At 44.9% G+C, this 26,133-nt stretch overlaps 2 protein-coding genes across 2 annotated transcripts; one reads left to right on the top strand and one right to left on the bottom strand.

Moving 5' to 3' along the window:
• Positions 1 to 1,052: 1,052 nt before the first annotated feature.
• Positions 1,053 to 3,271, bottom strand: LOC123018346 (DPY30 domain-containing protein 1-like). The gene is made up of 3 exons (XM_044420330.1): positions 2,861 to 3,271; positions 2,620 to 2,742; positions 1,053 to 1,862 (listed from the first exon to the last, which is right to left on the bottom strand). Exons 1-3 carry the CDS (start codon positions 3,029 to 3,031, stop codon positions 1,536 to 1,538), a joined length of 621 nt encoding a protein of 206 aa, XP_044276265.1. The 5' UTR covers positions 3,032 to 3,271; the 3' UTR covers positions 1,053 to 1,535.
• Positions 3,272 to 8,294: 5,023 nt separating this feature from the next.
• Positions 8,295 to 16,435, top strand: LOC123018347 (DPY30 domain-containing protein 1-like). Its single transcript, XM_044420331.1, has 5 exons — positions 8,295 to 8,506; positions 9,378 to 9,500; positions 12,779 to 12,874; positions 14,979 to 15,095; positions 16,316 to 16,435. The coding sequence occupies exons 1-5, from the start codon at positions 8,360 to 8,362 to the stop codon at positions 16,370 to 16,372; spliced, it is 540 nt and encodes a 179-aa protein (XP_044276266.1). The 5' UTR covers positions 8,295 to 8,359; the 3' UTR covers positions 16,373 to 16,435.
• The last annotated feature ends 9,698 nt before the right edge of the window (positions 16,436 to 26,133 follow it).

Genomic DNA, 26,133 nt, shown 5'->3' with positions numbered 1-26,133 from the left:
GGAGTCCACCTATGCTCAAGCCGACTGCTTCAGTCTAGCCACCTCATCCTCTGCCGTCCCCTTCTTCTTTTGCCACCTATTGTTCCCAGCATTAGGCTCTATATAAGAATATATATTGTGTACATCTCACTATCAGTATAGCACAGCTTCCGGGCAGGCTCAGGTCAAGCAGGATCTGGCTCAGAGTGGCCACAACCTTGAGGACAGTTGGGTTTTTCCCAAATGTTCCAGAGCTGCCACCAAACAAATGCCTTGCCAAAGGTTACTGCCTCATGAACATCATTTAATGATTAAAAGCATGGGAGTGCTGACTCAGACCAGGATCCAACCATGGGGATAGGTAGGCTTTAATCCTCCCAATCTGGATTGGCCCCACCAACTGTGCCTGGAATTTATATTGCCCAGTAATGGCTCGAGGGATCATGAACCTCTGCAGCTCAGCCTTGCCATTGCTCAGAGAGGTGTAGTGCTCAGTAGATTTATACAGGATTACCCTGTAAATAAACAAATGGAAAGCTGTTTGAAACTTGGGTGCTGGAGGAGAGCTTTATGAATACCCTGGACTGACAGAAAGACAAGCAAGTGTTAGAAAGGGTCCAGAGGAGGGCAACAAAAAGAATCCAGGGTTTGGAAACCCTGCCCTATGAGAAGAGGTTGAGAGCTGGTCGTGTTCAGCCTTGAGAAGATTGGGGGGGGGGGGCGGGCATGGTATCCCTCTAGAAGTACTTCAAAGGTTGTCACAAAGAGGAAGGTCAAGATCTCTTTTTGCTGATAGTAGAGTGTAGAACTTGGAATAATCAACTCAAGTTGCGACACCCAGATTCAGGATGGACTTCAGGAAAAGCTTCCTTGCTGTCAGAGCAATTTGACAGTGAGACCAGCTGCCCAGAGAGGCGGTGGGCTGTCCCACACTGGAGGCATACAAGGCGAAACCGGACAGCCATCTGTGTGGGATGGTGTGACTTGGTGTCCTGCAACAGCAGGGAGTTGGACCCAATGGCCTTCATGGCCCTTTCTGACTCTACTATTCTATGATTCTAAGTGGGTTCTAGATCAAATCAAGGACCTGGAAGCAAAACAAGATGAAATGGAAGCTATCATAGTTCAGGCACATTATGAGAAGGCTCATCACTGGAGAAGAAGATCATGCTGGGGAACATCAGAGGAAGACGTGGAAGCCCAACTATAAGGTGGATCCGTTCCGTAACGGAAGCCACAGCCTTGAGGTGAAAAATGCCGAGCACAGCTCCCAAGGATGGATTACTTTAGAGGGCACTCTTTCTTAGGGTCATCATAAACTGGGAGATGCCTTCACAGCACATAACAGCAACAAACTGCTGGAACTGTGGACATCATCCTGGATGAGAAGAAAATGCTTTCTCTATCCAATGCTGCAATTGAGAGAAAAGGAAAAATCTATTCCTACTTATAAGCTTTTCTTTTCAGCTTCTTTTCATAGCTACCACTTCTTGGGACAAAGCCCTGTTGAATTCCGTAGGTCCTACTTCCAAATAAACCTGAGTAGCATTGCAGTACTATTCTAAATTCAGATCTTGGCTGAGTTCGAATTCTTCATGTGAAGTGTCATCTTCCATTTGCAAATCATATTCATTCTCAGTTATCCCGTACTGTTCGGACTGGTTATTCAACATCCCCTTGGGAATCCAATCAAAATCTTCATCCACCATAATCTCAGTCAAGTCTTTTCCAAGAGTTATGCTGGTACTTATAGGCATCTCGTCCAACTCGTTCCTTACAATATTTAAGTCACCTTGACCCGTCTTGTCTTCTAACACCTCTTGTTTTGACACAGGAGCTTCAGATTCTTCTTGAATGGCCACAACTTTTTCTGTAGTTCTCTTCTACTAATGGAAGGAAGTGTCATATGCATGAATATCACCAGAAAAGTTCCCTTTCTGAAACAAGTTTTCTAGAGTTTTCACCTTTTGGGGCACTGACAGAGCAATCCTATGGCCCCTTAACCATATACAGTGTGCTAGAGGATTCTCTGGAGACCCAACTCCATGTTCAGAAAACAGCTTTTGCTGCCAGTGCTGGGATGCAGTTTCTGGACTGTCCTCCCCAGGCACATGAAGCCACCACAAAAAGAACTGTGTTTGCTGCATCTCTGAGGTCGTAACAGGGTGGAGAGGGTGTTCTTGCCTGCCGGGAGGGGAGGAAAACTCCCCTCCCAGTCTGAGGTGCTTCAGCTAGAGAGCCGAAATCGGTTAGCTAGCTGAGCTGAAGTATTGGAAGAACATGGAGTTGCCTGGTGGAAGAAGCACAAGTTCAGAAGTTTGTGAGCAACTCCACTGGACTGTCTCCTAAAGGATCAATCCAATGACCCCTAGACATTGTCAAATGAACCACAAAATAGTGGAGATTTCCCCCTTCTGAGACCTTGTAATGGGGAGCCTGAGGCCCAAATGAACCCTACTTTCTGGTTGTCACTTTGCAAAGATCTTTATCAATTAAAATGAGAATTGAGTTAACTAAAGTGAATCACCAAAACAATTTCTCATCCACCTGTTTTAAAATCCAATGGCCACTGAGTACACTACATCTCACATTCAAATGGGGAATCAAATATTACTTGTTTAAAAGTTTAGAAATTCCGACCTTCTGCTGCTCTTGAAATGTCTGGGCAAACAGGAGTTGTTCTGCTTCCAGCTTCTCTGTCCTCTCCAATTCTGCAAGGGCTTCTTCATGCTCACAGTCCAACTGGGCCTTCTCAATTTTCCTCTAGAAAAGCACAAGACACAGGACAATTGGAGAAAGATGAATGGAAGCTCTTGCACTTTGAGACTGGCTTTCTTCAACTCTGTGCGTTTGTTTGTTTTACAGAGGAAAGCAAAGTCACCTTTTCTTCTTCATTTATTCTTTTCTTGTAGCTGTAAATCCAATGTGCCAGGAAATTGATTGGGTCCGCCGGCTGGCGGTCTGCCACCTCAGCAAGTCCCTCAGCCAAGCATTTTCCCACGCATTGCTTGAGGTATTCTACATCCATTCCCATCTTTGACCAAACCTGCATTGATATGATCCATCAGATTGGTCCTTCACATTCTTACATAAAAGCCTATCATGTTAATGACATAGTTATTCTGGAGAAAAAAACTGTGTAACAAGCATGATGTAGCCATTCAAAGAAAAAACGGCAAAACATTACCTGCATGTTCAAAGCACATTTTCCTTTTGCATTTCATATAAACAGTCATATTTAGAGGCAAAACTCATTGGATTACATATAAGTGCCACCACATACATGCAAATCTCATACCTACACACCTTTCTGTGCACAAGAGATCTGACTTTGTTCAGATGATTAAACAAACAGTTTGCTAACTGTGGATTATTTGCAGATATTAAGGAGCAAGTGTGTTGGCTCCTGAACATTTGCTTGCTTCTGCTTTGCTGAACAACCCAGGTATGTTTTGGGGTTGTTCACTGTGAAGTCCAAACCAAGAATTCTAGGTTACTGAAGGAGAAACAGTGCAGCATTATAACTAAGAACAAACCATGGGTTAAACCCTTGGAGTGTGTCTCCCTTATCCTTCTGTCATGAAGAGCAACCTAAGATTGGGGCATTCCTGGGTTGTTTACCAGAATGGAAGTGGGCAAGCAGTAAAGGACCAGCCTCCTTGCTTGTTCCATGTGCTCACAGACAACCCATGATTGCTAACCATGGGTTGCTTAATCATGTGAACTGGATCAAAGAGGCACACTGTGGAGAGTAAATGGGCAGGGGGTTGGCTGGGGAGGGAAAGAAGGGACTGGATCAGCTAGGCAATACTTAAATAAAGGTAAAGGTAAAGGTATCCCCTTGACATTAAGTCCAGTCATGCCTGCTTCTAGGGGGCAGTGCGCACCTCCGTTTCCTAGCTGAGGGAGCCAGCGTTTGTCCACAGTCTCTGTGGTCATGTGGCCGGCATGGCTAAACACCGAAGTGCACGGAGCGCTGTTACCTTCCCACCAAAGTGGTACCTTTTTATCTACTTGCATTTGCATGTTTTCGAACTGCAAGGTTGGCAGGAGCTGGGACGGAGCAATGGGAACTCACCCCGTTGTGTGGATTCAAACCAGCGACCTTTCGATCTACCAGCCCAGCAGCACAGCGGTTTAAACCACTGCACCACCTGCAGTCCCAAATAGCATGCAGCATAGTTTAAATTACACTGTACTACTTATAAAAATCCCATATCATAGGTAAAAAATCATCAATGAAAGTTTCCCCTTTGAAAGATGCGATAGGACCAAAGCATTGTGTGGATGCCAGGCATTAGGACACCTGAAACAGGTAACACCTTACCTTTTCCTACTCTGTAGGACTATGCAGCAGACAAACTGCTAGGAAAGAAGAGACAGTTTTTAAATTTAGCAATGACTTAACTAGGGGCGCTTCCAGATGAACAGAAGTCACACCCATGAAAAGGCACTGAGTAGCTATCCCTTAACAGGTTGGCAGGGGTGAGGAGAGAAAGGAAAAAGCAAGCGGGAAACATGGCAGAGGTGTAAGCAAAAGAGACCACGTATCCTCTGGATGTGTTCGCCCCCTGCTCTCCCAAATGAGGCAGAATCTTTGCACACACAGACACACAAAACTGTGGTCTGGAAGCAGCACCACGGGCTAATGAACAACAAAACAGAACAAAAGAGAGTAAAGCTTTAAAAGCTTCGGGAAGGATCACAGGGCAACATGTTTTTAAATCAACCGACCAGAGCGCTTGCGGATGAGGCTGTTCACCCGCCTCATGCACGGAGTCCAGCAGAAGCTCAGCCCCCCCACCCCGCTTCTTCCACCTTTTTTCTTGCTGCACATTTGACAGAAGAAGACGAAACTCCTGCACGATGCCCTTTTGGGCCCCTCTCTCTGGAAGCGCCGTAAATAAACGGGCGCAACCCTCTGCATGTTTTAGCAAAAGTCGTACCATTCCCAACATGCCCCAGCCAACGATCTAGCCAGAGAAAGTCAAAAGCAGCTCTATAAAATGACATTTACAGGCCACCGAAGGGGATGGGCGGCAATTATGCAAAGAGCCGGCTACGCGCCCACCTCCTTTCCTCCCGTTTTCTTCTCCCTCTGCAGGAAGCGGCGGCAAAGGGGAATCGGCGGGGCCGCCCGCCCAAGAACTCGCCCCGGCTCCGAGTCGCCTTCGCTTGCCCCGCGTCGCTCCGCGCTGCAGCGACCCGCCGCCGATGCTGCCCCGTGCGCGCGCGCGCAGCTCCCCGCGCTCCCGTTGCGCGGCAACCGGACGCCGCGCGCCTGCCCACCCCGCGCTGCGGGAGCTGCATCACAAGCCCGGAGGCTTGCGGGAACCCGATTGGCTGAGCCAGCCAAGCCTAGACAGCCTTCCCAAGGAGCCAGTCCCGTGGAAGGCGAGGCGTCCCTTAGGAGAAAAGACGCGGAGAGCCCTTTTGCTCCCGGGGGTTCCTTCTCTCCGCATCCAAGGCATCAGCAAGGGAGGAAAGTCTGGCTTTCCTTGCTCGAGGGCTAGGCCATCCTAAAAGTGGAAAGGCCAGCGCTAAGAGGAGTTCCTATGCAAGCTTGGAGAAAAAGCAAAAAACCCCCATCCTCTTTCCTTCCTTGCATTGGCAACTCCCGTCGCCTTCCAATATGCATTGCTCTGTGCCATCGAGTCCCCGGCACACCTAAACAAGGATTCATTCCGTTTGCAAAATCTAATTTTGCGACTGTAGCCCTCATTGTTAAAACATCTGGGACTTATTTTGGAACTTTTCTGTTTCTTCTTGCACCCCTTTTTGTGTTCTTCTTGCACCCCTTGTACGATCGATCCGGATGAAGGGGCCTCAAAAGCTTGCGTACTTTTGCAGTATTCTGATGGACCCAATAAGGGTATTGCCCAACTTGAAACTGATAAGGGATGTAAGATAAGAAAATTGTGTGGCATTTTATTTTCGACTCATTGATTGAGTCGAAACCATTGATTGATTGATTGATTGATTCAAACCATTGATTGATTGATTATATTCTGCCTATTTCCAATACTGGGTCTCAAGGTAGCTTACAACATTAAAAACTTAGAAACTTCTAAGAAGGTTAATAATTAAACAAAAGAGGCAATGTGGCCTAGTGGTTCAGAGTGTGGGACTGGGGTTCAACAGACATGGAGCTCACTGGGTGACTTTCGGCCTGTTACAAATTCTCAGCCCAACCTACCTCACAGGGTTGTTGTTATATGGAAAGGATTGAGAGGGGGAGGAGAATTATGTAAGCCTCTGAGTTCCTTGGAAGGAAAAGAGTGAAATATAAATATAATTATTAATAAATACATACATAAATAATGTTGAAATATGCAATAATTAAATCAGACTATATCAAATAGCAAAAGTAAAGCGATATATGACAATATAGATGATAGAACTAGTCCAATGCAGTCTGGAGTATTCCCAAAGGCCTGCTGGAACAGAAGTTTTTGCCTGTCTCCAAAAGCATGATGGGGGGCACCAGCCCTGGGAGTTCCAGATCCTGGGGGACCCCACCCAGAAGGCCCTCCCCTGTGTTTCCACAAAGTGTCCTTGTGAAGGACGTGAGACACAGCTAGGCTCATCATTCTATTGATTTCATTTTTATACTGCCCCATCACCAAAGCTCTCTGAATACCATCTTTCGAACAGAAATGATTCTGCTTTCTTCTATTAATACGAGCAAAAATCTTCCATCTCTAGATGAAATCATTCTGTATCTTCCCCTCCTTCATGGTGTTGACCAAAAGGTTCATTCATGTCCTGGTATGCACATCCCCAAAAATACACAACCAGGGAAGGTTTTCTTTTAAAGGATTTATTCTCAAGAATAACCAGCTACCAAGGAATCCTTCCAGGTGGCACACCTGAGCAGTCCTCAGTTGGCCCTTTTATACCTTGATCATTAAAGGGTTACCCGTAACACAGTTAACACTTTCCAGTAGGTACAGAAGTGAAATGTTGCAATGGTGTGGTCTTTCCCACTTGCATACCAAAGAAGATGCCCCAAAGGAGGGAAAGGGATGGGGTGCTCTTACACAGAAGGGAAGGAGGGGGGGATGCTGTGAATCGGCCTTTGTTTGAGCTGCTGTTTCCTGTCAAGGGCCAGCCCGCTTTCTCTGGACCGGTGCCTGGCCAGTGTCAGCTCCATTTCAAGGATGCTCACACGCTGATTTCTAGCAAAGAGGGTTTTTCTCAGGCCTGATTACGTGTCAATGATTGCATGATTTAACCAGTGAAAGTTCTATCTATTGATTTGTGCATGAATGGGAAGAAAGAGAGAAAATTTACCTACCTTTTACTGCATTTGTTTGGATTTTTTTATTAGATAGATTGAGAAGTCTTCATAGCTATTTATAGGAGAGACTGAAACATTTGTGTTAGTATCTTGTTTAATGTCAGTCAAAATACTTGCCATTTTTTGTTACAAATGCAGTATGAATGTGGCCACTTTCTTGCATTTATAAAGGAAACAAATAAAGGGCATTTTTAAATCTATACTTACTGATCAACAAGAGCAGAGTTTTAAATATGTAATTTGTTTGCAAGTATAGTAATGGCTATATCAGCATTGCCACAAACAGCAGACCTACAGGCTTTTTATCCACACTATAGAGGTATTTGAGCAGGAATCAGTGCAACGTAAACATTTCAACCAAGCTGTGAAGACTCTCCTAGCTAGCTTAGCACATACACACAAACAGTAGGAATGATATCTGTCAAGGTGGGAGCGGGAGAGATGCAAGATCTTCCAGGAGATGGCTGCACAGAGATGGAACACTGGTCCGTTGCTAAGATACCAAAGAAAAGCATCTAGAGCTAACCGTCTTCTCCAGATACCCACAGTGCCTATCCTTGCAGAAGAGGAAAGAATGAAGAAAATATCCACACATTAGGAATAAAGAGGTTCTGCTTGTCCGGATGTGAGTTTATCTTGAGGGAAGTATGCTTTTTTATGTTCTTAAGAAGATGGCACAGCCAAATGGCAGCTGACTTGGAGCAAGTATTCAGAATCGGACCTTAGTGAAATCAGCCAAGTTCCACCTCTCACATCTATTTCTGATATTGTAAAACCACCATGGGGCTGATTCATCCACATGTCTTTCTGTCAGTGCTATGTTAATATCCCAGTTTGGTTCTTCTGCAATAATTGTAGGCTTTAAGTTTGAAAAAGCCAAATTTCCTCTCCAGTTAATAGCAGCTGCAAATTACCTTATTAATTTAAGTGTCTTGGCAGTGTTTTTGACAAGCCTGTGCTCTTCAAAGCAGGTTATGAAAATTGACCAAACAGAAATACAATGGAAAGTTACAGCTCAGGTTGTTTTCTTCCCCCACTCTAAACCAATATTCCCTGAAACAGATACTTGGGCAGCACAGAATGGAGACGGCATACCTCAAAAAATGCCTGGGGAAATGTTTAGCAGAGGGTCTTGCTGAGGTTGCAGAACATCGGCCAACAGACCCAATCCTGTATTTGGCACACTGGATCTACAAATATAAGAAGAATATGATTGAAGAACTACAGGTGAGACCTCTGTTTCTAAATTCAGCATGGTTAAGGCATCTGAAGCCCTTTATTCTTGTTGTTGTTGTTTAAATAATTTAATCACTGTGCGTGATTTCTCTCCTCACTGCCTGAGTTTGCCTTGTCTCAACTAAAGCCAGTTAGAATGGCTTGTTGCTGAGGGAATTATTTCTCCAATAGCCCATGGCCTGATGGTTTTAACCCTCTAACAAGCCATGCCACCCAGGTTCAGATGACATGACATGACAAGCGAAGCCATGCCCTGGCAGTGAGTTCAGAAAGCACCCCCCCCCACACACACACACACACCAGACACAGAGCAATTTGATTTAATTGTGTGAATCAGCCATAGCTATTTCCCAAGAAAGTCATAAATTAGGACTGCCTTCCTTTTATGCTGGAAATGCAAGTTCTCTGACATGGCGGGCTTTTTCTTAACCCCTCATCTGGAATTATTGGGTAGAAAGCATTTGGAAGGGAAGAAACAAATACGTTGGCAGTTTTTAATGTAAATTACAGAACACCCATCAATCAGTCAATCAGTCAATGAAGCTGAGTTGTTGAGTTAAGACGAGCCTTGGTGAACTCCAAAGATATGCCTTTCAGTTTGTAGAACTGAAGCTACATTAAAAACTAGCGCTATATTTGGGTAACTCTTGAATCTAGTCCATTTCCCCATCATACTCTAGAATATTCATATATAGGCAGAGATCACAAATGCACCGTTTGGTCACAGCAACACAGGTGGCCCTCAAAAAGCTCTCCCTGAATCTTTCTGCTACTGCATCTGAACCTCTGCACCTCTTTTTCTGTTTTGCTTTGTTTTGTTTTGTCTTTTTGTTTTATTTCGTTTTCCTAATTACATTGATAGAGGAAACTCGAGAGAGAAGAACTGGAACGAGAGCGTGAGGAGGCACAAAAGCAAGTGGAAATGTTAGCAAAAATGAAAGAAGAAGAACTTTTGTTCCAGCAGAAGCTTGAAGAAGAGAGACAGGTAGGTTGATAACCATACAAAAAGTGCCAATGGACTTTGCTCCTTTTGCCTATGCTGGGTTTCTCAGCTTTCAAATGAGTAGAAAGTTATTTGGTTGTACTACTTAAGAGGGATAAAAACATAGAAATAGAAATAGAGTGAGTCGGAAGGTGCCTCCTGGGCCATCTAGTTTGACCCCCAGCTCCAGCCGGCTCTGCTCACGTCATCCCCAACATGTGGCTGTCCATCCTTCCCTGAATGTCCTCCCTGATGGGGCCTCAGCCACCTTCCTTGGAAGCCCATTCCATATCCTGGGAGTCCTAACCATCAGGAAGTACTTCCTGGCATCCCCCTTGAACCTTGGTGCCCTAAGCTTTGCTCTATTGGAACACTTCCTGCCCTCCTCTGCAGGGGAGAGCAGGTCTCTGCCCACCTCCACATGGCACCCCCTCATGTACCTGTGCGTCGCTAACAGGTTCCCTCTGAGTCGCCTCCTCTCAAGGCTGAAAAGACCCAGCTCTTGTTTGTTGGGCCCTCTAAGAGGCCCTCAGAATGTTTTACAGGATTAAAATAATAATAGAACTACTGTAAACTCAGGGAATAATTAAGATAAGCCAACAAAATAAATACAGAGCTAGTAAGAAATACAATCAGCTAACCCTCCCTGTGCAAAGCAAAGCAAAGCAAAAGCAATAAAACACATTTGGACTGCCTGCACCAAAATTATGCCAAGAGACCCATCTAGCTAAAAAAAAAAATTTCTTTTTTTTCTAAATAAGTTTTATTATTATTATTTTATTTATTTATTTATTTAGAAAATTTCTATGCCGCCCCATTTGCTGAAGCCTCAGGGTGGCTTACAAATTTTCTACAAACTAAAAAGAAGAAACTAAAAACATCAATCATCAAAGACATCAGACCTACTGGGTCAGCCCCCCCCCAATATATATATATATATATATATATATATATATATATAATACCAATCCATAGATGTATTCATATCTATGCATAGTCCTGTTTCTCTAGCCAAAAATAAAAAGAGTTCCAAGTTTGATAGAAGTATGTATCCTCTTTCTCCTTCAGAGACAAAGTCAGCCTGTCCATTTCAGCACAGTCCAGAATCTTTTTTAAAATCAGTTCATCAGTGGGTGGTTCTTCACTCCTCCAATGTTGGGCAAATACAATCCTTGCCACAGTAATTACATGTAGAATCAAATGTATTGCTTGTTTATCAACATCATCAGACACAATGTCTAATAAAAAGACTTCAGGTTTAAATATTAAAGATTTTTGTAACATTTCCTCAAGTCATTTGTGTATTTTTAGCTAAAAATGTTAAGAGTCCTCTGGCTATAGAGGTTGAAATGCGCTGTGTGTCTCTGTTAGAGAGGCCACAACAAAGAAGGACTGTCCTTTAACACACAGATAAAACTATCTAGCCTTCCTCCTTTCTCCCTGCTATTGAGGGAGAGCTCAGTATGCTAGTTTTGAATGAGGAAGGAATGAAGGCCAACAGGAAAATGTCCCCTAATCGTTTCAGTGACAAACAGTGACCCGAGGCATGATGAAATGTTGACTTCCTCCAAATGCTTAAAAGTTCGGAAATGAAAAGTTCGGGTGTTACCAGCCAGACTTATCCAAGCCCTTACAGGAAAAAGGAATCCACATCATAGAAATAAAAGTAGCTCCCAACACAGTTCGCTTATAGTTTCCTGTGTCGTTCTAATATACTGCAAAGAAACTTCCGTTTTCTGCACACAGATTGTCTCACTGATTTCCCTGCCCACCTCTCCCTTAATATGCCAATTTCCTCGCCCATGCCACTTCTGCAGTTAAAAACGGCCACCGTCGTTGCACAATCCCTGCAAGCTGGTGTGTTTCTGTGCATGCTGGCAGCTGTTTTGAGTATTCAGGCTGTCAAGGTGATCACCATGGTTTACCATACCATCCAGCCCCAGTGAGGACTGGGTTTTCACATAGTTAACAAACCATTCACAACCCTAGAACAGCCCATCTGTTTGTTTGTTTCATTTCTGTACTCTCCCACACTTGGAGCTCTTTGGCCAGTTTACACAGTTAAATTTAAAAAGATTATAAAATACAATACAAAATCAGAAAGTCAGAAAAGAGATTATAAAGTTTAAAACAGTTACAAACAAAAAATAACAAGGAACAACAAAAGAGTGACTCTGTGAAACACCAGGTACCGGGTGATTTCCTCAGGCCCCTGGACGGCTGAGTAAAGGTTCGTTCCTTCCTTCCTTCCTTCCTTCCTTCCTTCCTTCCTTCCTTCCTTCCTTCCTTCCTTCTTTCTTTCTTTCTTTCTTTCTTTCTTTCTTTCTTGGTAGCACATCAGGGAGCAAAGTCTTTCCTGCCTTAGTGTTCTACTTACAGGGACTTTTCTTTTAAATAGCAAACTTTTTTTAAATTGATCCTTCCCCTGCAATCCTGGTGCAACACTCCTTGCCATTCATTCCCAGTCAGTTCTGTTGCATGCTTATGCCAGGGCTATGTATGGGGTTTTTGGACTTCAGTTTATCTTTATTTCAGAAGCCATTTTCCCCTGCAGTTTGCTTCATTGTTCTCAGATATGTGCTCTACTGTCCAACAAGAGAAAGCACATATTTATTTAGTTATTTAGTTACTTTCTGTGCCATGTGAGAACCAAAGTTCCCTAGAGATTTTACAGGAACACAAAAAATAAAATGCAATAAAAACACAACATATTTGAATTTGTTGTGAGCCGTCCCGAGGCTATGCAGCAAGGGGACGGCATATAAAAATTTTAAATAAATAAATTTATATGCAACATATTAGTCTATTTGTATACAATACGTAGATAACAATGAAAGCATTATAAAAATGTAACTACAAAAATTTAAAACAATTTAAAACCCAGACTGAAACAGATTAACCAGATTACAAGTTAAAACACCAAAGTTAAAACAAGGTCTGTTAATCACAGCACTCTTATCATGTACTGGTTAGAGCTATTAAATAGCTCAGCATAGAGGGCATTCTTAACCTTAAACTGACAGAGTAGCACATTTGGAGCCATTGGCTTCAGTGGGGAGATGTTTATGCAACTGGGGGGCCACCACTGAGAAGCCTTGGCCCCCCCTTGCCTCCAACCCAACCCGCTTCAGAGGCAGCAGCTGGATGAGGGCTCCTACTGTTGTCCGTAGCAACTGGATACATGGGGGCTGTAGCTGAAGCACTGGTCTTAAGCATGAGCACACTTGGCTTTAAGGCAGTACCTTTTCACAAACCCGAGTATTTGCATGGAATGGCTGCAGGCACAAATGGAACGAGAACGTGAAGAACGGGAGAGGGCAGAGAGAGAGAGAGCAGAAGAACTTCTGCGGGAGCAGAAACGACTAGAAGAAGCAGAGGTAGGAATTTTGAAAGCTATTGACAATCTTGCTTGTTGTATATGTCAACACTCTAGCAGTTGTTGTGCAAGCTATGCTCCAGCGGAAAGATGGTTTTTAAAGCTCTCACTGTGACCACTGGGTATTCCTTTGGCAGTTCACTTATTTTTATTGTGTTTGTATTCCACTCTTCCTCCATGGATATCAGGGAAAAACACCCAGGTTTTATCCTGTTTCCTGTTTCTACAATACTGGGAAGAAGACTGACATTTAAAGTGCATCAAGTTTGAAACAAGAGCAATATATGTTTTAAATTTTTCCAGTGAATAAAATATGCAAGGTGTTAAAAGTACTCTCTAATCATATTCTGAATTCAGTAAAGAAATTGATTTGGCTGGCATTGGTTCTATAAGCTCTTATTCGTTAAGTTTATACTACAAACCAGGAGCTGATCTGGATTCAGCTCCTGGAGCTGCCCTGTAGGATGGCCACTCATGTATCATCAAAGAAATGAGAAAAGGAAAGAATGTGCATTACATTCCCATATACTATTTTTATATAGGGAAATTTAGAAATATTTATTATATTTAGGCAGCCAGTGTGGTGTACTGATTAAGAGTGTGGTACTGGGACTCAGGTGATTCAGGGTCTAGTCCTTGCTTGGCCATGGAGCCCAGTGGGTGACTTTGGGCCAATCGCAGACTCTCAGCCCAGCCTACCTCACATGGTTGTTGTTTTCAGAAAGAGATTGAGAGCAGGAGAATGATATAAACTGCTTCGAGTTTGCTATAAGAAAAAAGGCAAGATATAAATCTAATAAATAAATCAATAAGGCTGGTCTGCAGGAATGTGTGTGATGGGCCCAAAGCCAGACAGATACTACATGGCTAATTAGGGACCCAGAATCAGTTCCGTCCAGATTGAAGTTCAGACAGTTCATTCACTGCTCCATCGGGTTGGATCCAAGATTTTGTACCTAGAAGTGTCATGGGTTGGTAATTTTGGAAGGAGGGACACACTTCTTGTTAGTCACCAAAGCCACCCACCCAAGCAGAGTCTGAAATGCAGGCAGATGTATGGATCCCATATCAGTTCAAGCAGCTTTCACTCGCATCAGACAGAGGTGTTTGGTAACACATCTCCATGGCCATCCCATGACAAAGCAACCACAAAAGACCTTGCACTGCAACCAAGAACAGTATATCATTGCTCTGAAAGTTCCTCTCCATCCAGCAACTGTCAAGTTTTGAAGAAGCAAGAAATGACATCAGGATCCCAGGGATGAAAAAACAATGCCAGTACTTCATTCCTGTGAGCCCCAGTTCCACTACACCACTGAATTTGTCTAAATCTTGCAGGCTAGATTCTTTGGTGGAGGCAAGGGATGGATATTTAACATTCTAAAATGTGCTAAACATTGGCCACGATGCTCATAAGTTTCTCCCCTTGTCAAACGCAGCAACCTCACAAGTGCAGTTTGGGTCAGGGTTATGATACAAGAACAAAGAACTGGACCTCCTCTTCTGCCACACACGGTGCCCCAGTTAAACTAACCACAACTTTTTCAGAAAGAAGAAAGATGCAAAGAGCTCAGAGATGGGCTTCTCACTGCAACATTTGTTTGCACCCCCCATAGAAGTAAAGATCATTCAGTAATTTCAGCTACTGCAGCAAGTGACTTACTTGCCATTTGCAAGTTGCTGTTTTCAGCTGTTTCAAGCTCCCTGACACCCTTCTTCCTATATCCAGTATCCATGGAACTGTTGCATTGTACTGCTGAGCAACAGAAATAATGGACATCTTGACACACTCATATGGATATTTGGGCTGCCTTTCCTGGAGCTGATGCACAATATCCGCCCCCCACCCCCGAAAGCTTTACTTCCCAGATAAGCAGTGTGGCAGAGTGGTTAGAGTGTTGGACAAGGATTCAGGAAGCCTCATTCAGCCATGGCACTCACTGGGTGTCTCTGGGCCAGGCACAGACTCTCAGCTGAACCTACCTCGCAGGGCTGCTGTTGTGAGGATAAAATGGAGAAGAGGAGAACCTGGCAAGCCACCTTGAGTTCCTTGCAAGAGGAAGAAATCTGGGCTCCATTGTCTGATGATGCATTTTGAATTCCAGGCAAAGGCAGCGGCAGAAAGAGAAGCGACTGCAAAGACTTTAGCAGAGCTGACAGATAAATATGGCGCTCCCAAGCTGAGTCGAGTTGATGAGATCGATGAAATGGAGCAATCTGAAGTAAGTGCGACCGAACGATGAACGCACCTCACACACATTTCGTACCCTGCAGGGTCATAGCAAAAGTCCTTCAAGTCCAGCCTCCTGTTTCCCACAGGGGACAGCTCTGCACCTCTAGGAAGCACAGAAAACATGTGATGTTAGGCAGATCAAAAACAATATGCAATCCTATGCGTGTTTAGGCAGAAAAATGGCTCTGCAACTGAGGAATGCTGGCTGGGGAATGCTGCAAGGTATACTGCTTTTTCCTTCTAAACATGGATAGGCTCACACCCTGCATTATTCACAGCCACAGCCTATCGATTTGACCTAGCTGTGTACTTTAGCACTCCCACGAGGATGAAGAAGGCTGAAATCTTGTTTCTTCCCTTGCAGTTGAGGTTTCCGAAAGGCATCCATTGATTCCCACTGAGAAACTACCCCCATGGATGAGCTGTGTTTGTCCTCAGATTCTGGTGATACAACCAGGCTCCAGGGTGCCATTTTGGAGCACCCAGAGTTACCCCCAGACTCCCCATCTTCATTCCCCATCTTACCCCCAGACTCCTCTTCACTCAGCAGAGACAGGAGCAAATTGACCCCTTGACACTCAGGTCCCACGGTTATGACATGTTTGCCACTTGGTGCAGCAAACGCCAAATGGTTGTGTCTTTGTGCATCAATAAAAAAGCCAACAAGCACAGCATGGAGGTGAGCATCTCCCACAATTCATTTTCAGGGGTGTATTTCCTCTCAATCCAGAAATCTTACAATCACTTCTGGAAGGAGGCTGCCAGCATTCAAATAATGCTCTACCCAGGGCCGTGGCAGTTTCCAATATTCAGCACAGTGGATACCACAGTTGGGGTGTGAGTGCAGAAGTTGTTAAAAATCATTAGAATGGGCCAATTTTCTAGGTATTCATGCCAAAAGGATCCCTCTGCTCTAAAGTGGAAAAAGAGAGCTGGAGTCCGCATTTTATGAAAAAAAAGAAATGCTAAAAAGATACGGATCGCCTGCAGCTTTACCCTAGGATAGATCTCAGAGCAGGCTGTTGGAAGTAAAGATAAATTCAAAAGGAAAAACCTGTCACACACTGAGGAGTAGTGTTTATTTGTCTGTTGAGTACTCTGAAGGCCATTTAAGCACCGCTTGCCTTTTTACAGCTGTCTTTACAAGCTCTTTACATTTACTCATTAATGCATCTCTTTCCCCTTGCACTCTCTTTTCCCTGTTTCTAGCATGCCCTGACTGCTATAACCGAGTCTGAGGATGAAGAGGAAGAGGTTCCCTTCTGATAAATAAAGATCTTTTCATCTGCTGCTTTGATTCAAGGCTCACTGCAAACACGGAGGATCCACATGAATAAAAACTTAGAGACATGAACTGGCTGATGTCATAAATATTGCAGTTAAATGGGAAGGTTACTCCTGGCCCCTGGAAAATGAAAACTAGTGAATAAAGTAGTGTCTGGTAATTGATTTCCTGGTACCTTCAGGAGTGATGTACCTGAGTCACCAGGTGGGATGAAGGAGAGATGTGACTCCAGGGATAGGGGCTGGACCATGGGGTAGAGCTTCTCTCCATTGCCAGGATTCTGACTCCTCTCTCAAGTTCTCAGCTGTAAAGAATGAAATCTCAAGGCAAGATGCCCCAAGTAGAGACTGGGCTATTTTTCCTCTTGGCTTGATGAGGGCTTTTGATGCCACTGCATCCTCCCTAGTCCCACACCTAAGATCCCAGGCTTAACCAGGCTCTGTCTGTGTCCTAGAAGTTTTACTGGCTGCTCTGTCAGGCACAAGAAGTTAACCCCTGGAGCGCCCTCTTTTAAACTCATGAACTGCATTTGAATAGACCCCCTTCTTCTCTGCATCCAGAGCAGCAAAGCAGCTGAGAAGTAAGCTTCTCTCTCCTAGCAGGTGCCTCAGTATAATGCACGCATTGTGCATTTTTATCATAATTGGTCTCATGGAGTCCCTGATACTTTGCTCTTTGTTTCATGCCTTCCCTCACTGGAGTCCAACTGGTCTCAGTTCCTTTTTAGTGCCTTTGGGAAATAAAGACGAATCCACAGGGGTAGGTGGATGAAAGAACACAGAATTCCTGTCCCCTTCATAGCAGCCAGAAAATAGAAAATAGAAGGGAGCGTGAAATAGCACCAAAGGGGGTGGGGGGGATCTGTATTTTTTGTTTAAACCAGGAAGGTGATGGGGTTAAATTTGGATGAAGATGATGGCATTGCTGATAAAACATGTTCACAATTTTGTTCCCCTCCCTGCTTTTCTTCCAATAATTCTAGCAGCTAAACCTGAGACTGTGAGTGCAGCCAATGTAAAGAATGTGCTGAGAGCGATATGCGTCTCACAGCTGTTGCCATCCTACCAGATCCGTAAGAATGAAAACAGATCTGAGGCCCAGAATAGGTCGGACTGAATAAAGCCGTGGAACCAGCCAGAATCCTATCATGTCACTCCGTGTGTGTGTGCGTGTGTGTGTGTGTGTGTGTGTGTTGCATTGTCGTCTAGAAAAACAGACATTGCAAGCCTCATTGGCCTGCTGCCGTTTTGCTCAGCAACCCCTTTCCTATCCAGGATTGTTTTGTCTTAACTGCCTGAAGAATGACCTATGCCTGTCCATTAATTAGGGGATGTAAACCTCACTAATGCCCACAGGAATTATATGCGTAAACCTGTTTGGTTTCAGGATCAATCCACATGGAAGCAGCTTGCAAGGACTGAGCAAAGCTTTGTGGCTGCAGTGGGTATGTGCCCAGTATAGCTGGCAACTGAAGTTAAATGTGATTCCAGCATTGGCCAAAGCGGCTCCAACCATGTCTTGGTGGGGCCCACCTTGCTTCCATGGGCCAAACATCACATGCAGCCTATGCGCTCTGTAGGGACGCGCCTGATTACTTGCAAACATTGCCCTCATGTTATGGGGCACTGAAATCTGTAGTCCTACGTGTCAGAAGCAAATTCAGCTCATGGAGATGAGGGGAACCATGCGGAGGGTTTGCCTAAGATCAGGGCTGATAGGCAGATGCAATTCTGCTGCCCGTTTGCAGTTTGCTTTATCACAGCATTACATAATGGCCCCCAATTTTGCACTTTTTCATAATGCTGGGTGGGGAACCCACAGTTCACTAATTTTAAGGATTTTGCAATTCCATTTCCCTGGCAGTACCATAACTGGTCGCACCAATAAATAAATAAATAAATAAAGATTGCCAACCCTATGATTATTGGAGGGGCTCAGGTATACCTTCTTTCCATCTTTATATGCACATCTGCTTGGGAAGAAACTGCAGGGCGAAGGGCAGGCAGTGAAAGTAGCCACATCACAGGAATAAACCACCCCTGGATGCCAGCCAGGCAGCTCCAGTTCCCTGCAGCTCTGCCCCACATGAGTCTCTGGGTGAGCGGCAAGAAGCTGTCCAACCAGCCCTCTCCATTCTCGCCCCACCTCCCAGGCAGGTTCCTTGCTCAGGCTATTGGATGCCTCACCACACACCTCTTTGGCTCATTATTATCTCAAACAATGTTGTTTTTGCCATTTGTATGTGGTTCAGAGAGAGACAAAGACCACAAGGGGAAAAATGTGGAGTGGGTGGATTTATTTATTTAGCCGATAACTGCAAACTTGCAAAGAAACTTATAGTGGTGACTTTTTATGATCCTAACTTGCTTTGCAGAATGTTAATTTTTTCAGCAAATATGCAAGTTAAAGGGAAGGGATGGTGAAGGGAAGGGGTGCTGAATTGCTGAACTGCTGTGAGCCTCCCAGAAAGCTTTGACTATTGGGCAGTATAGCGATGAAATCAACAATAGCAATAAAAATAATAGGAATTATAGTAATAACTGCAGCAATCAGAACAGCCACAGTCTGGAGGAAGAATCTGTAGCGAGTGGGTCAAGCACTAGCTCCATCCAAGGAGAGGCATCTTCAGATTCTGAAGAGGAGGCGGCGGCAATGGAAGGGTCAAGAGCAGTAGGAGGAGAAGCCCCTGAAGTTCCTTCAAGGTCACCTCCTGATGTTTCCCAGAGTGACCACGAGAGCAGGCCTGCTGTGGAAGAGGTCTTAGGCGAGGAAGGGGGGCAGGTGCAGGGCCTGGTCCTTGATGCTGTTATAAGGTGTAATATCACAAGAGACGAGCTACCCAATTAGAGGGCTTGCGTAGATCTCTGTGTCTGGCTCTCCAGCAATGCGAAGCTCCCTGAGGGGGGAGTCGCAGCATTCCTGCAAGGGAGCAACAGGGGGGAAGTTTCCAGTTTGGGTTCAGCTCTTGACATGACCAGAGGCTTATTCTTTCAGCTTGATGCAGGGCAAGTTAGGCCTGCACTGTCTTGTTAGCTGTGAAGTTTCAATAAAGATTTGCATTGTGGAGGATTGTCTTGAATTCTGAAGCCTGAGAGAAAAGAGGTAAGGGCAGTGTCTCACTGTTAGCACTACGGACGTTACATGCTTAGAAAGCAACAATTGTACAACATCAATAGCACTAGCAGCTGGACGCAGCTGGACCCTTTCCAGTGCCTACTTTTGCAGATGGGTAGAGCTGTGAAGCTCCCTATTCTGACGCAGGATGCAGGGTGGCTCTCCTCCTTCCCAGACCAAACAGCAAGTAAGGCCCACAAATCATTATGGTCCAAAAAGGACCAGGAAAAAAAAGGATTGCCCCTGCCCACCAGCAATGTCCCAGAACCCTGCATACACCTCAAGGCAAGGAAGACGTAGATGCCACTTGAGAGGTGGGGACTGGTGTGTGGGGAGGAGATGCCCTCCACCCCCTGGTCTGAAGTACAGGTGGGCCAAATCTGCTCCTCCTTTGAACTCCACTCCCAGAAAACAGAGTTTGGGACTAGAAAGCACTGGGAGAGGATTTGCCCCCTTAGCCTCATGGAAAGTCCAAAAGGGCTGCTGATGGTGTATCCGTGAACCTGGCTTAGCCAAGTCAATCTCCACCAGCAGCAAGTCCTGCATGAAAGGCCTTCATGACTCCTTTGACACCAGGCCAGCCCAAAATATTTCCCACTACAGCGGTGAGGCTCACAGCCATATGCTATTGCTGGGAAAACCCATTCTTCCCCCCACCCCTTGCCATGAAGAGGGCTGCACCACCTTCAGAGGGAGCAAGGAAGGAGATGACCTCATTGTCCAGGCGGATCAAAAAGTTTCAGAGCTTTGACCCTTTGGGACATGGTGCCCCCGTACATCCTGCAGTCGTCGTCCTTGAAGCTGTCCCACAGCCGTTTTTCAGCTCACATTCGGAGCGTAACAAGGCAAACGACTGCCATTATGTAATCTGTTCAAACTCTCTCCACCCACCCTGCTTCTCTTTAACCTTTACCTCTATTGATCAGACTGATGGCCTGAACTTTTTAAAACTCTGTCATAATAGAGATTTACAGAAGTTGCACATTTCCCCCACTTGTTACTTATCAGTAGCTTGTTTCGCGCTTTTCCATTCGATCAACGGCATAGTTAGTGGCCCTCAGTGAGGACCCACATGGAGGGCTGTACTTCATTGGAAGTACATATTTGGGGGCCAGAAAAGCAGTGGGTGGGCTCGCCCTCACTCTCTCTTTTTCTGCCATCCCATTTTCTCCTTCCCCGCTTTCTCTCTCCAACTTCTCCCTTGGTCTGTCTTCCCATCTCTCTCACCAGCTCCAATTTCCCTGAAAATTTCCAACCTGAAGAGCAGTTGGGCTTAGGAAAAAAAGTCTAACTAAGCTGTGGGGAGAGAAGTAGGGGAGACCGTGAGCCTGTTTCGGCCAGTAGGCTGTTCCCCATCTTTGGTTTAGGTTTATCAGCACACTAATGAGCTGTTCCCACCAGTCCTTGACCTAGAAGTGATTCCATTTTAGAAATGACTTCCTGTCTTTATACTTGGAGAGATTCCATGTTTGTGCCTTACTCCTGCTAGTGAGAACCGGAAGGAGCCGAGAAACAGCAAATGGTACAGAAATGCAGCAAAGTAATTTACGAGGATAATACTAAAAATGAAATCAATGAACTGCAACACCATCAGTATAAACAAGAATGAAAAGCAAAGCAGCAGTATAATCACTAAAAATGTTACCAGCTCATCTTTGTGGCAGCAAATTGTCTTAGTCACACATTGTTTCTGTCCTTAAACTAATGCCAATCACTTTTGTTTACTGTCACTGAGTTCTGGAACCTGTGCTCCCCACCCCCCACGCCCGATGTGGTTGGACTAAAACTCCCATAATCCACAGCCATCTGCTATGCTGACTTGGGAGGATGGGAACTGCAATCCAATGAAATTTAGCAGATCACAGGTTCTCTGCTCCATTCTAGACTGCATGTTTAGACATGCCTAAATCCTTCTTTCTGCGGAATTCGTATTTCAAAAGCACCCCTCTCCCTTTAGTATTTTCTCCAAAATTAACAGAGTGCCTTGCAGTAGCATTCATCTCCCCCTTTGACTCGTCCATGTTTTGTTGTGTCGCAGCCTGGAATTGAAATGCATTGAATTGGCATTGAGCACTTGATGCAGCAAAGATACCCAACTCTATGAAAGTGCAAAACATTTTTACTGGGACACAGAACTGAAAAAAACCCACTGGCACTTCTTGATTGCATAAATATTCATCCCTTTTGCTGATGAATTTAAGGAAGTTCTGATGCAACTCACTGCCTCCAGAAGTCACATACTGTAAGAAGCTGAATGCACAATCCGCCTATGCTCAATTCTACTGCCACATGATCTCAGATTAAATGCACCTGCTTTGGAAGGCCTCGGAGTTTGTTGGAGAGCAGATAGCCTCTAAATCAACAGCTGCATGTTACCAAAACAACTCTGGGATTTTTTTTTATTTATTTATTAAAACATTTTTATGCCGCCCCATTCGCCGAAGCCTCGGGGCGGCTTACAACAATAAATCCACAATAAAGTTGTGGAAAAGCATCCATCAGGGTTGGGATCTCAATCCACTATTTAAAAATGGAAAGAATATAGCTTAACCACAGCTCAGCCTAGAGAAAGCTGTCCCCCCAGACTCAGTGATCTCATAAGAAGGGCCTTAGTCAGAGAACTAGCTGGAGAAATTCGTACATGAGATGAGGGAAACTGTCCATGGGACACTGGGGCTTTATGGAAGAGCGGTGAGAAGAAAGCTGATGTTTCTGCAAACCCGTATCAATGCCCATTTGGAATTTGCTTAAAGGCACATGGGAGGTCCAGTGAAAAAGGGTTTCCTGGTCTGATGAGGCCAAAAGGGAACTTTTGGGCCTTGCTGCAAAATGTTTGCATGGCACAAGGCCATCAGGCTCATTGTCCTGGGAGTGCCATCTCATGATGAAGCATGATGGAAACAGTATCATGCTGTGGAGAGGCCTTCTCCTCAGCAGGGCCTGGGAAACTGGGCAAAGCTGAGGGCAAGGTGGAGGGAAGCGAATACAGGGTGATTCTGGAGGACAGCCTGACTCAGTCTGCAAGGGCCTGGGAGCTTTGGCTTCTGGCAGAACGACGGCCCTAATTACACAGCCAAAGTAACACTGAATCGGTTTCAGAGCAAGAACCTGAATGTCTTAGAATGGTCCAGCCTAAGCCCAGATCCCAGTCAGAGAATCTACAGCAAGGCGTCAACATGGCTCTTCACCAACAGACCTCATCCAACAAAGTAACCTGGAAGAGTTTTGCTAGGAAGAGTCTGTTTGTTTGTTTGTTTCATCCCATTTCTATGCTGCCCAGGGTTCTCTGGGCGGCTTACAATGAATGGGCGCAGCTCACACACACCAACCTGACAGAGACCTAGAAGAGGAGACTTGCAGCTGCAAAAGAATCACAGAATCATAGAAAAGCACGTAGCACTGGAGGTGGCCAGAAGGCCATCAGGTCCAACCCGCTGCTATTGCAGGGCACTAAGTTCCACCACCCCATTCTGATGGCTTGCTTCTACCATGGCTTGACTTGGGGTGAATATGTATGCAACCAGTTAGGCCAAGTTTGCTTTCTTGCACTGTTGAGTGTCTTGTGTATATGAGGTGGCAACAATGCCAGTTAAATCCATGTCAGTTCTAGGCTGCAACAAACAAAATATGGAGAAATTGGGGGAGGGGGATACTTTTCTGAGGCCCTGTACTGTTCTGACTGTACTGACTTCAACAAAATTTAAAAGCACAGTTCATGCATGCATTGCAGTAATGAGCTTCAAATAGCCCAATCTATGTTATCATGGAATCTTAATCAAGGGTGTGATTCCATGAATGTTTAGGCAGAAAAAATTCTTAGAACTCTTAAGCAGCCATGTATTTTTTTCTGTCTAAGCATACATAGGATTTTGCCCTAAGGCTGAAATCTTTTACCAATTTACCTAGTAGTATTTTAGCACAATGGCATTAATTTCTGAGATGACCTATGCAGGATGGCACCGTAAGTTTTCCAAATCCTTTGAATGCCAAACAGTGTCCAATCACAAAATATTATGTACATCCTTAAAAACATAGCCAAGGGTGCTTAATTTTTCTGAAGAATTCAGGATTAAGATTATTTGAGAATATAAATTCCATGTACTTAGATGGGAGGGGTACGACTCCAAGACAAACGTCCTCGTGCAGTGTAGCTTTGTCCTATTTCATAAATATTTAACAAATTGCAGAGTCAATCAGAAGCCAAATTATACAAGCTATTAGGAGCACATGATTTCAGCAGCAAAGGTCTCCAAGCAAACAGGCCAGGAGATCCCAGATACACTCGGGTGCTTTTATTCTTAATTCAAGGTATCTCAGATTGAGTTCCCCGAAGACACATTTCACAGTTTCCACATGGCCAACCATCTAGTTCTAGGGAATGGCGTGGGGGGCGGGGGGGGGGGTCCCTTGTTCCAAAAAGTTCCACACTTGAACCAGTGGACACATGAAAGTACATGGCAGAATTAAGATGCATTCTTTGAGCACGCAAATCCATTCCACTTGAATGTGCAGCAGGGCATCATCGCAGCAGAGCTGGCCAAAGTCTGTCCAGCCTCTAGTTCAACACCTGCACTGAAGGAAGAGCCACCCATCGGCATTCACATGAGCCTTCCTTTGCTGTTCCAGACAAACATGTGTGAATTCGGCTCAAGAGCTCAGGGGTTGGGTATCTGAAGCACATCACTCCTGTTCCTGCTCGATGCAGAGGGGAAATTAGGTCTCCTTTGGAGGATCATTATAAACAGAAGCCCTTCAAAAAGTCCTAGCTATGACAGCCCTGTTCCGCTCTTGCCACAAGGCCATGGCTTCCTTTACAGAGCTAATCCACCTCATCTTTGGTCTTCCTTTTCTTCTTTTAAAGGTTTCCGGTTTGTCTGGATTTATACTTCTCATGGTCCATGCTCCATGTGCCGCACCAGACTTTCTTTCTGCCTCTGTGCATGTCAGCTGCTAGACTTCCATGCAGTGTTGATCTGAGGTAAACCCGGGCACTCCAAAACGAAGCACAGGTTATGGCCACATCCCCATAACCTGCGGACAGCCACACCTTATCCATGACAGCCGTTTCTCACTGGGAGTCAATGGATGCCTATCAGAAACTGTGTAGGGGATGGACAAGATTGTAGCCTTTTCATTCTCATGGGAAAGCTAAAGTACACAGTTAGTTCAAATCGATAGGCTGAGACTGTGAATACTGCAGGGTGTGAGCCTATCCATATTTAGATGGAAAAAGGTGTATACCTCGTAGCATTCCCCGGTTGCAGAACCCTTTTTCTTCCCAAATATGCATAGGGTTGCACCCATATTCTTGTTTTTAATCTGCCTTATAACACATATTTCTGGGTTTCCTATTCATTCATCCATTGCATTGTGTTTCAGCCCAATAGCCCAAAGGTTTCTTTGGGCAGTTTACAAACATTAAAACCCTGTATACAAACAATAAAATATCCAGATAAAACCCAGAAGGCTAAAAGCAACACTAAAAATACAAACAGCAATAACTCCATATATTTTTATTAAAATTTCATTATACAATTATATTATAGGGCTATTATAAAATATATCTATATCCTAGAGATATATGCTCTGATCTTGCTGGGCATGCATGTGTGTGAGGTATATTTGTCATTTGGCCACACTTACTTCAGATTGCTCCATTTCATCGATCTCATCAACTTGACTCAGCTTGGGAGCGCCATATTTATCTGTCAGCTCTGCTAAAGTCTTTGTAGTCACTTCCTTTTCCGCTGTTGCCTTCGCCTCAAGTTCAAAATTCATTTTCAAAATTCCTTTCCAGCTAATAGACTCAACAGAACAAAACTGACAGATGCACAACTGAATTTGCAAGCTTTCTATCATTGCTTTAGGCTGCAGACCTGGGGCCGATGAGTAAACCCATGAGAACCCACAAGGCTCCGTGGTCTGCTGCCCCCACTAAGCTTCTGAAGCAGCTTCTTTTTAAAATCTGCTATCTTGAAAACAGACACAACATGGGGCCAGCAATAAAATATTAGTGCGGGATGCTTTTGTTCAGAGGGCCAGCGGGCCATGTCTTCCAACACATTCCATCCCATTCTCCCCAGCACTGTCTCCGTCGCAACATATGCCCACTGGCATACCCAGTCTGGGCGGGGGTGCTTTTGTGCCCTACTGAGGAGCTTGACTACCTCCTGCCACCCCACTGAAGAGTTTTGTTCGTTCTTTCCCCAGAGTGGGATGATCCCTAGCCCGGAAGGTGTCACAAGGCTCCATGGAGAGAATGAGCTTGCTGAGAGTGTACAGAGGATAATTACTTGATACATGAAAGTAAACCACATGATTCCCTTTAAAAATCTGCAAAGAATGTGGCCTCTGATACCGTTTCAGGCCCAGTTGAAGCTGCTGCTCCACCTGTCCAAACCTTCAGTTTTTCTAGGGTGCAACCTGTGCAGGCTTGGAGGGGGGGGGGGGGGGAGGGGGGGGTCCTACCTTTCCCAGCATGCCCCAGTCACTCCGCTGGGGTATGCTGGGGTTTTCCTCTCCGCTGTCCAAACTTGCGTAGGATCGCATCGGGAGGCTGCGCTCTGGGGAGCAAGCGCCACGCAACGCGCCGTCCGGTTGGGCCGCGCGCTCCCCGGGGGAAGCAGGC

Source organism: Varanus komodoensis, unplaced genomic scaffold, assembly GCF_004798865.1.
Source record: "Varanus komodoensis strain SLA01 unplaced genomic scaffold, ASM479886v1 scaffold11, whole genome shotgun sequence".
Lineage (NCBI taxonomy): Eukaryota > Metazoa > Chordata > Lepidosauria > Squamata > Varanidae > Varanus > Varanus komodoensis.
This window is presented reverse-complemented; position numbering and strand designations above follow the sequence as displayed.

Coding starts and splice junctions, on each gene's coding strand:
- LOC123018346 (XM_044420330.1), bottom strand. CDS start 3,031: ATGCAGGTTTGGTCAAAGATGGGAATGGATGTAGAATACCTCAAGCAA. Junction 2,743..2,860: donor GAATAAATGAAGAAGAAAAG/GTGACTTTGCTT, acceptor GTGCTTTTCTAG/AGGAAAATTGAGAAGGCCCA. Junction 1,863..2,619: donor CATTTCAAGAGCAGCAGAAG/GTCGGAATTTCT, acceptor TTCCATTAGTAG/AAGAGAACTACAGAAAAAGT.
- LOC123018347 (XM_044420331.1), top strand. CDS start 8,360: ATGGAGACGGCATACCTCAAAAAATGCCTGGGGAAATGTTTAGCAGAG. Junction 12,875..14,978: donor AACGACTAGAAGAAGCAGAG/GTAGGAATTTTG, acceptor TTTGAATTCCAG/GCAAAGGCAGCGGCAGAAAG. Junction 15,096..16,315: donor ATGAAATGGAGCAATCTGAA/GTAAGTGCGACC, acceptor CCCTGTTTCTAG/CATGCCCTGACTGCTATAAC.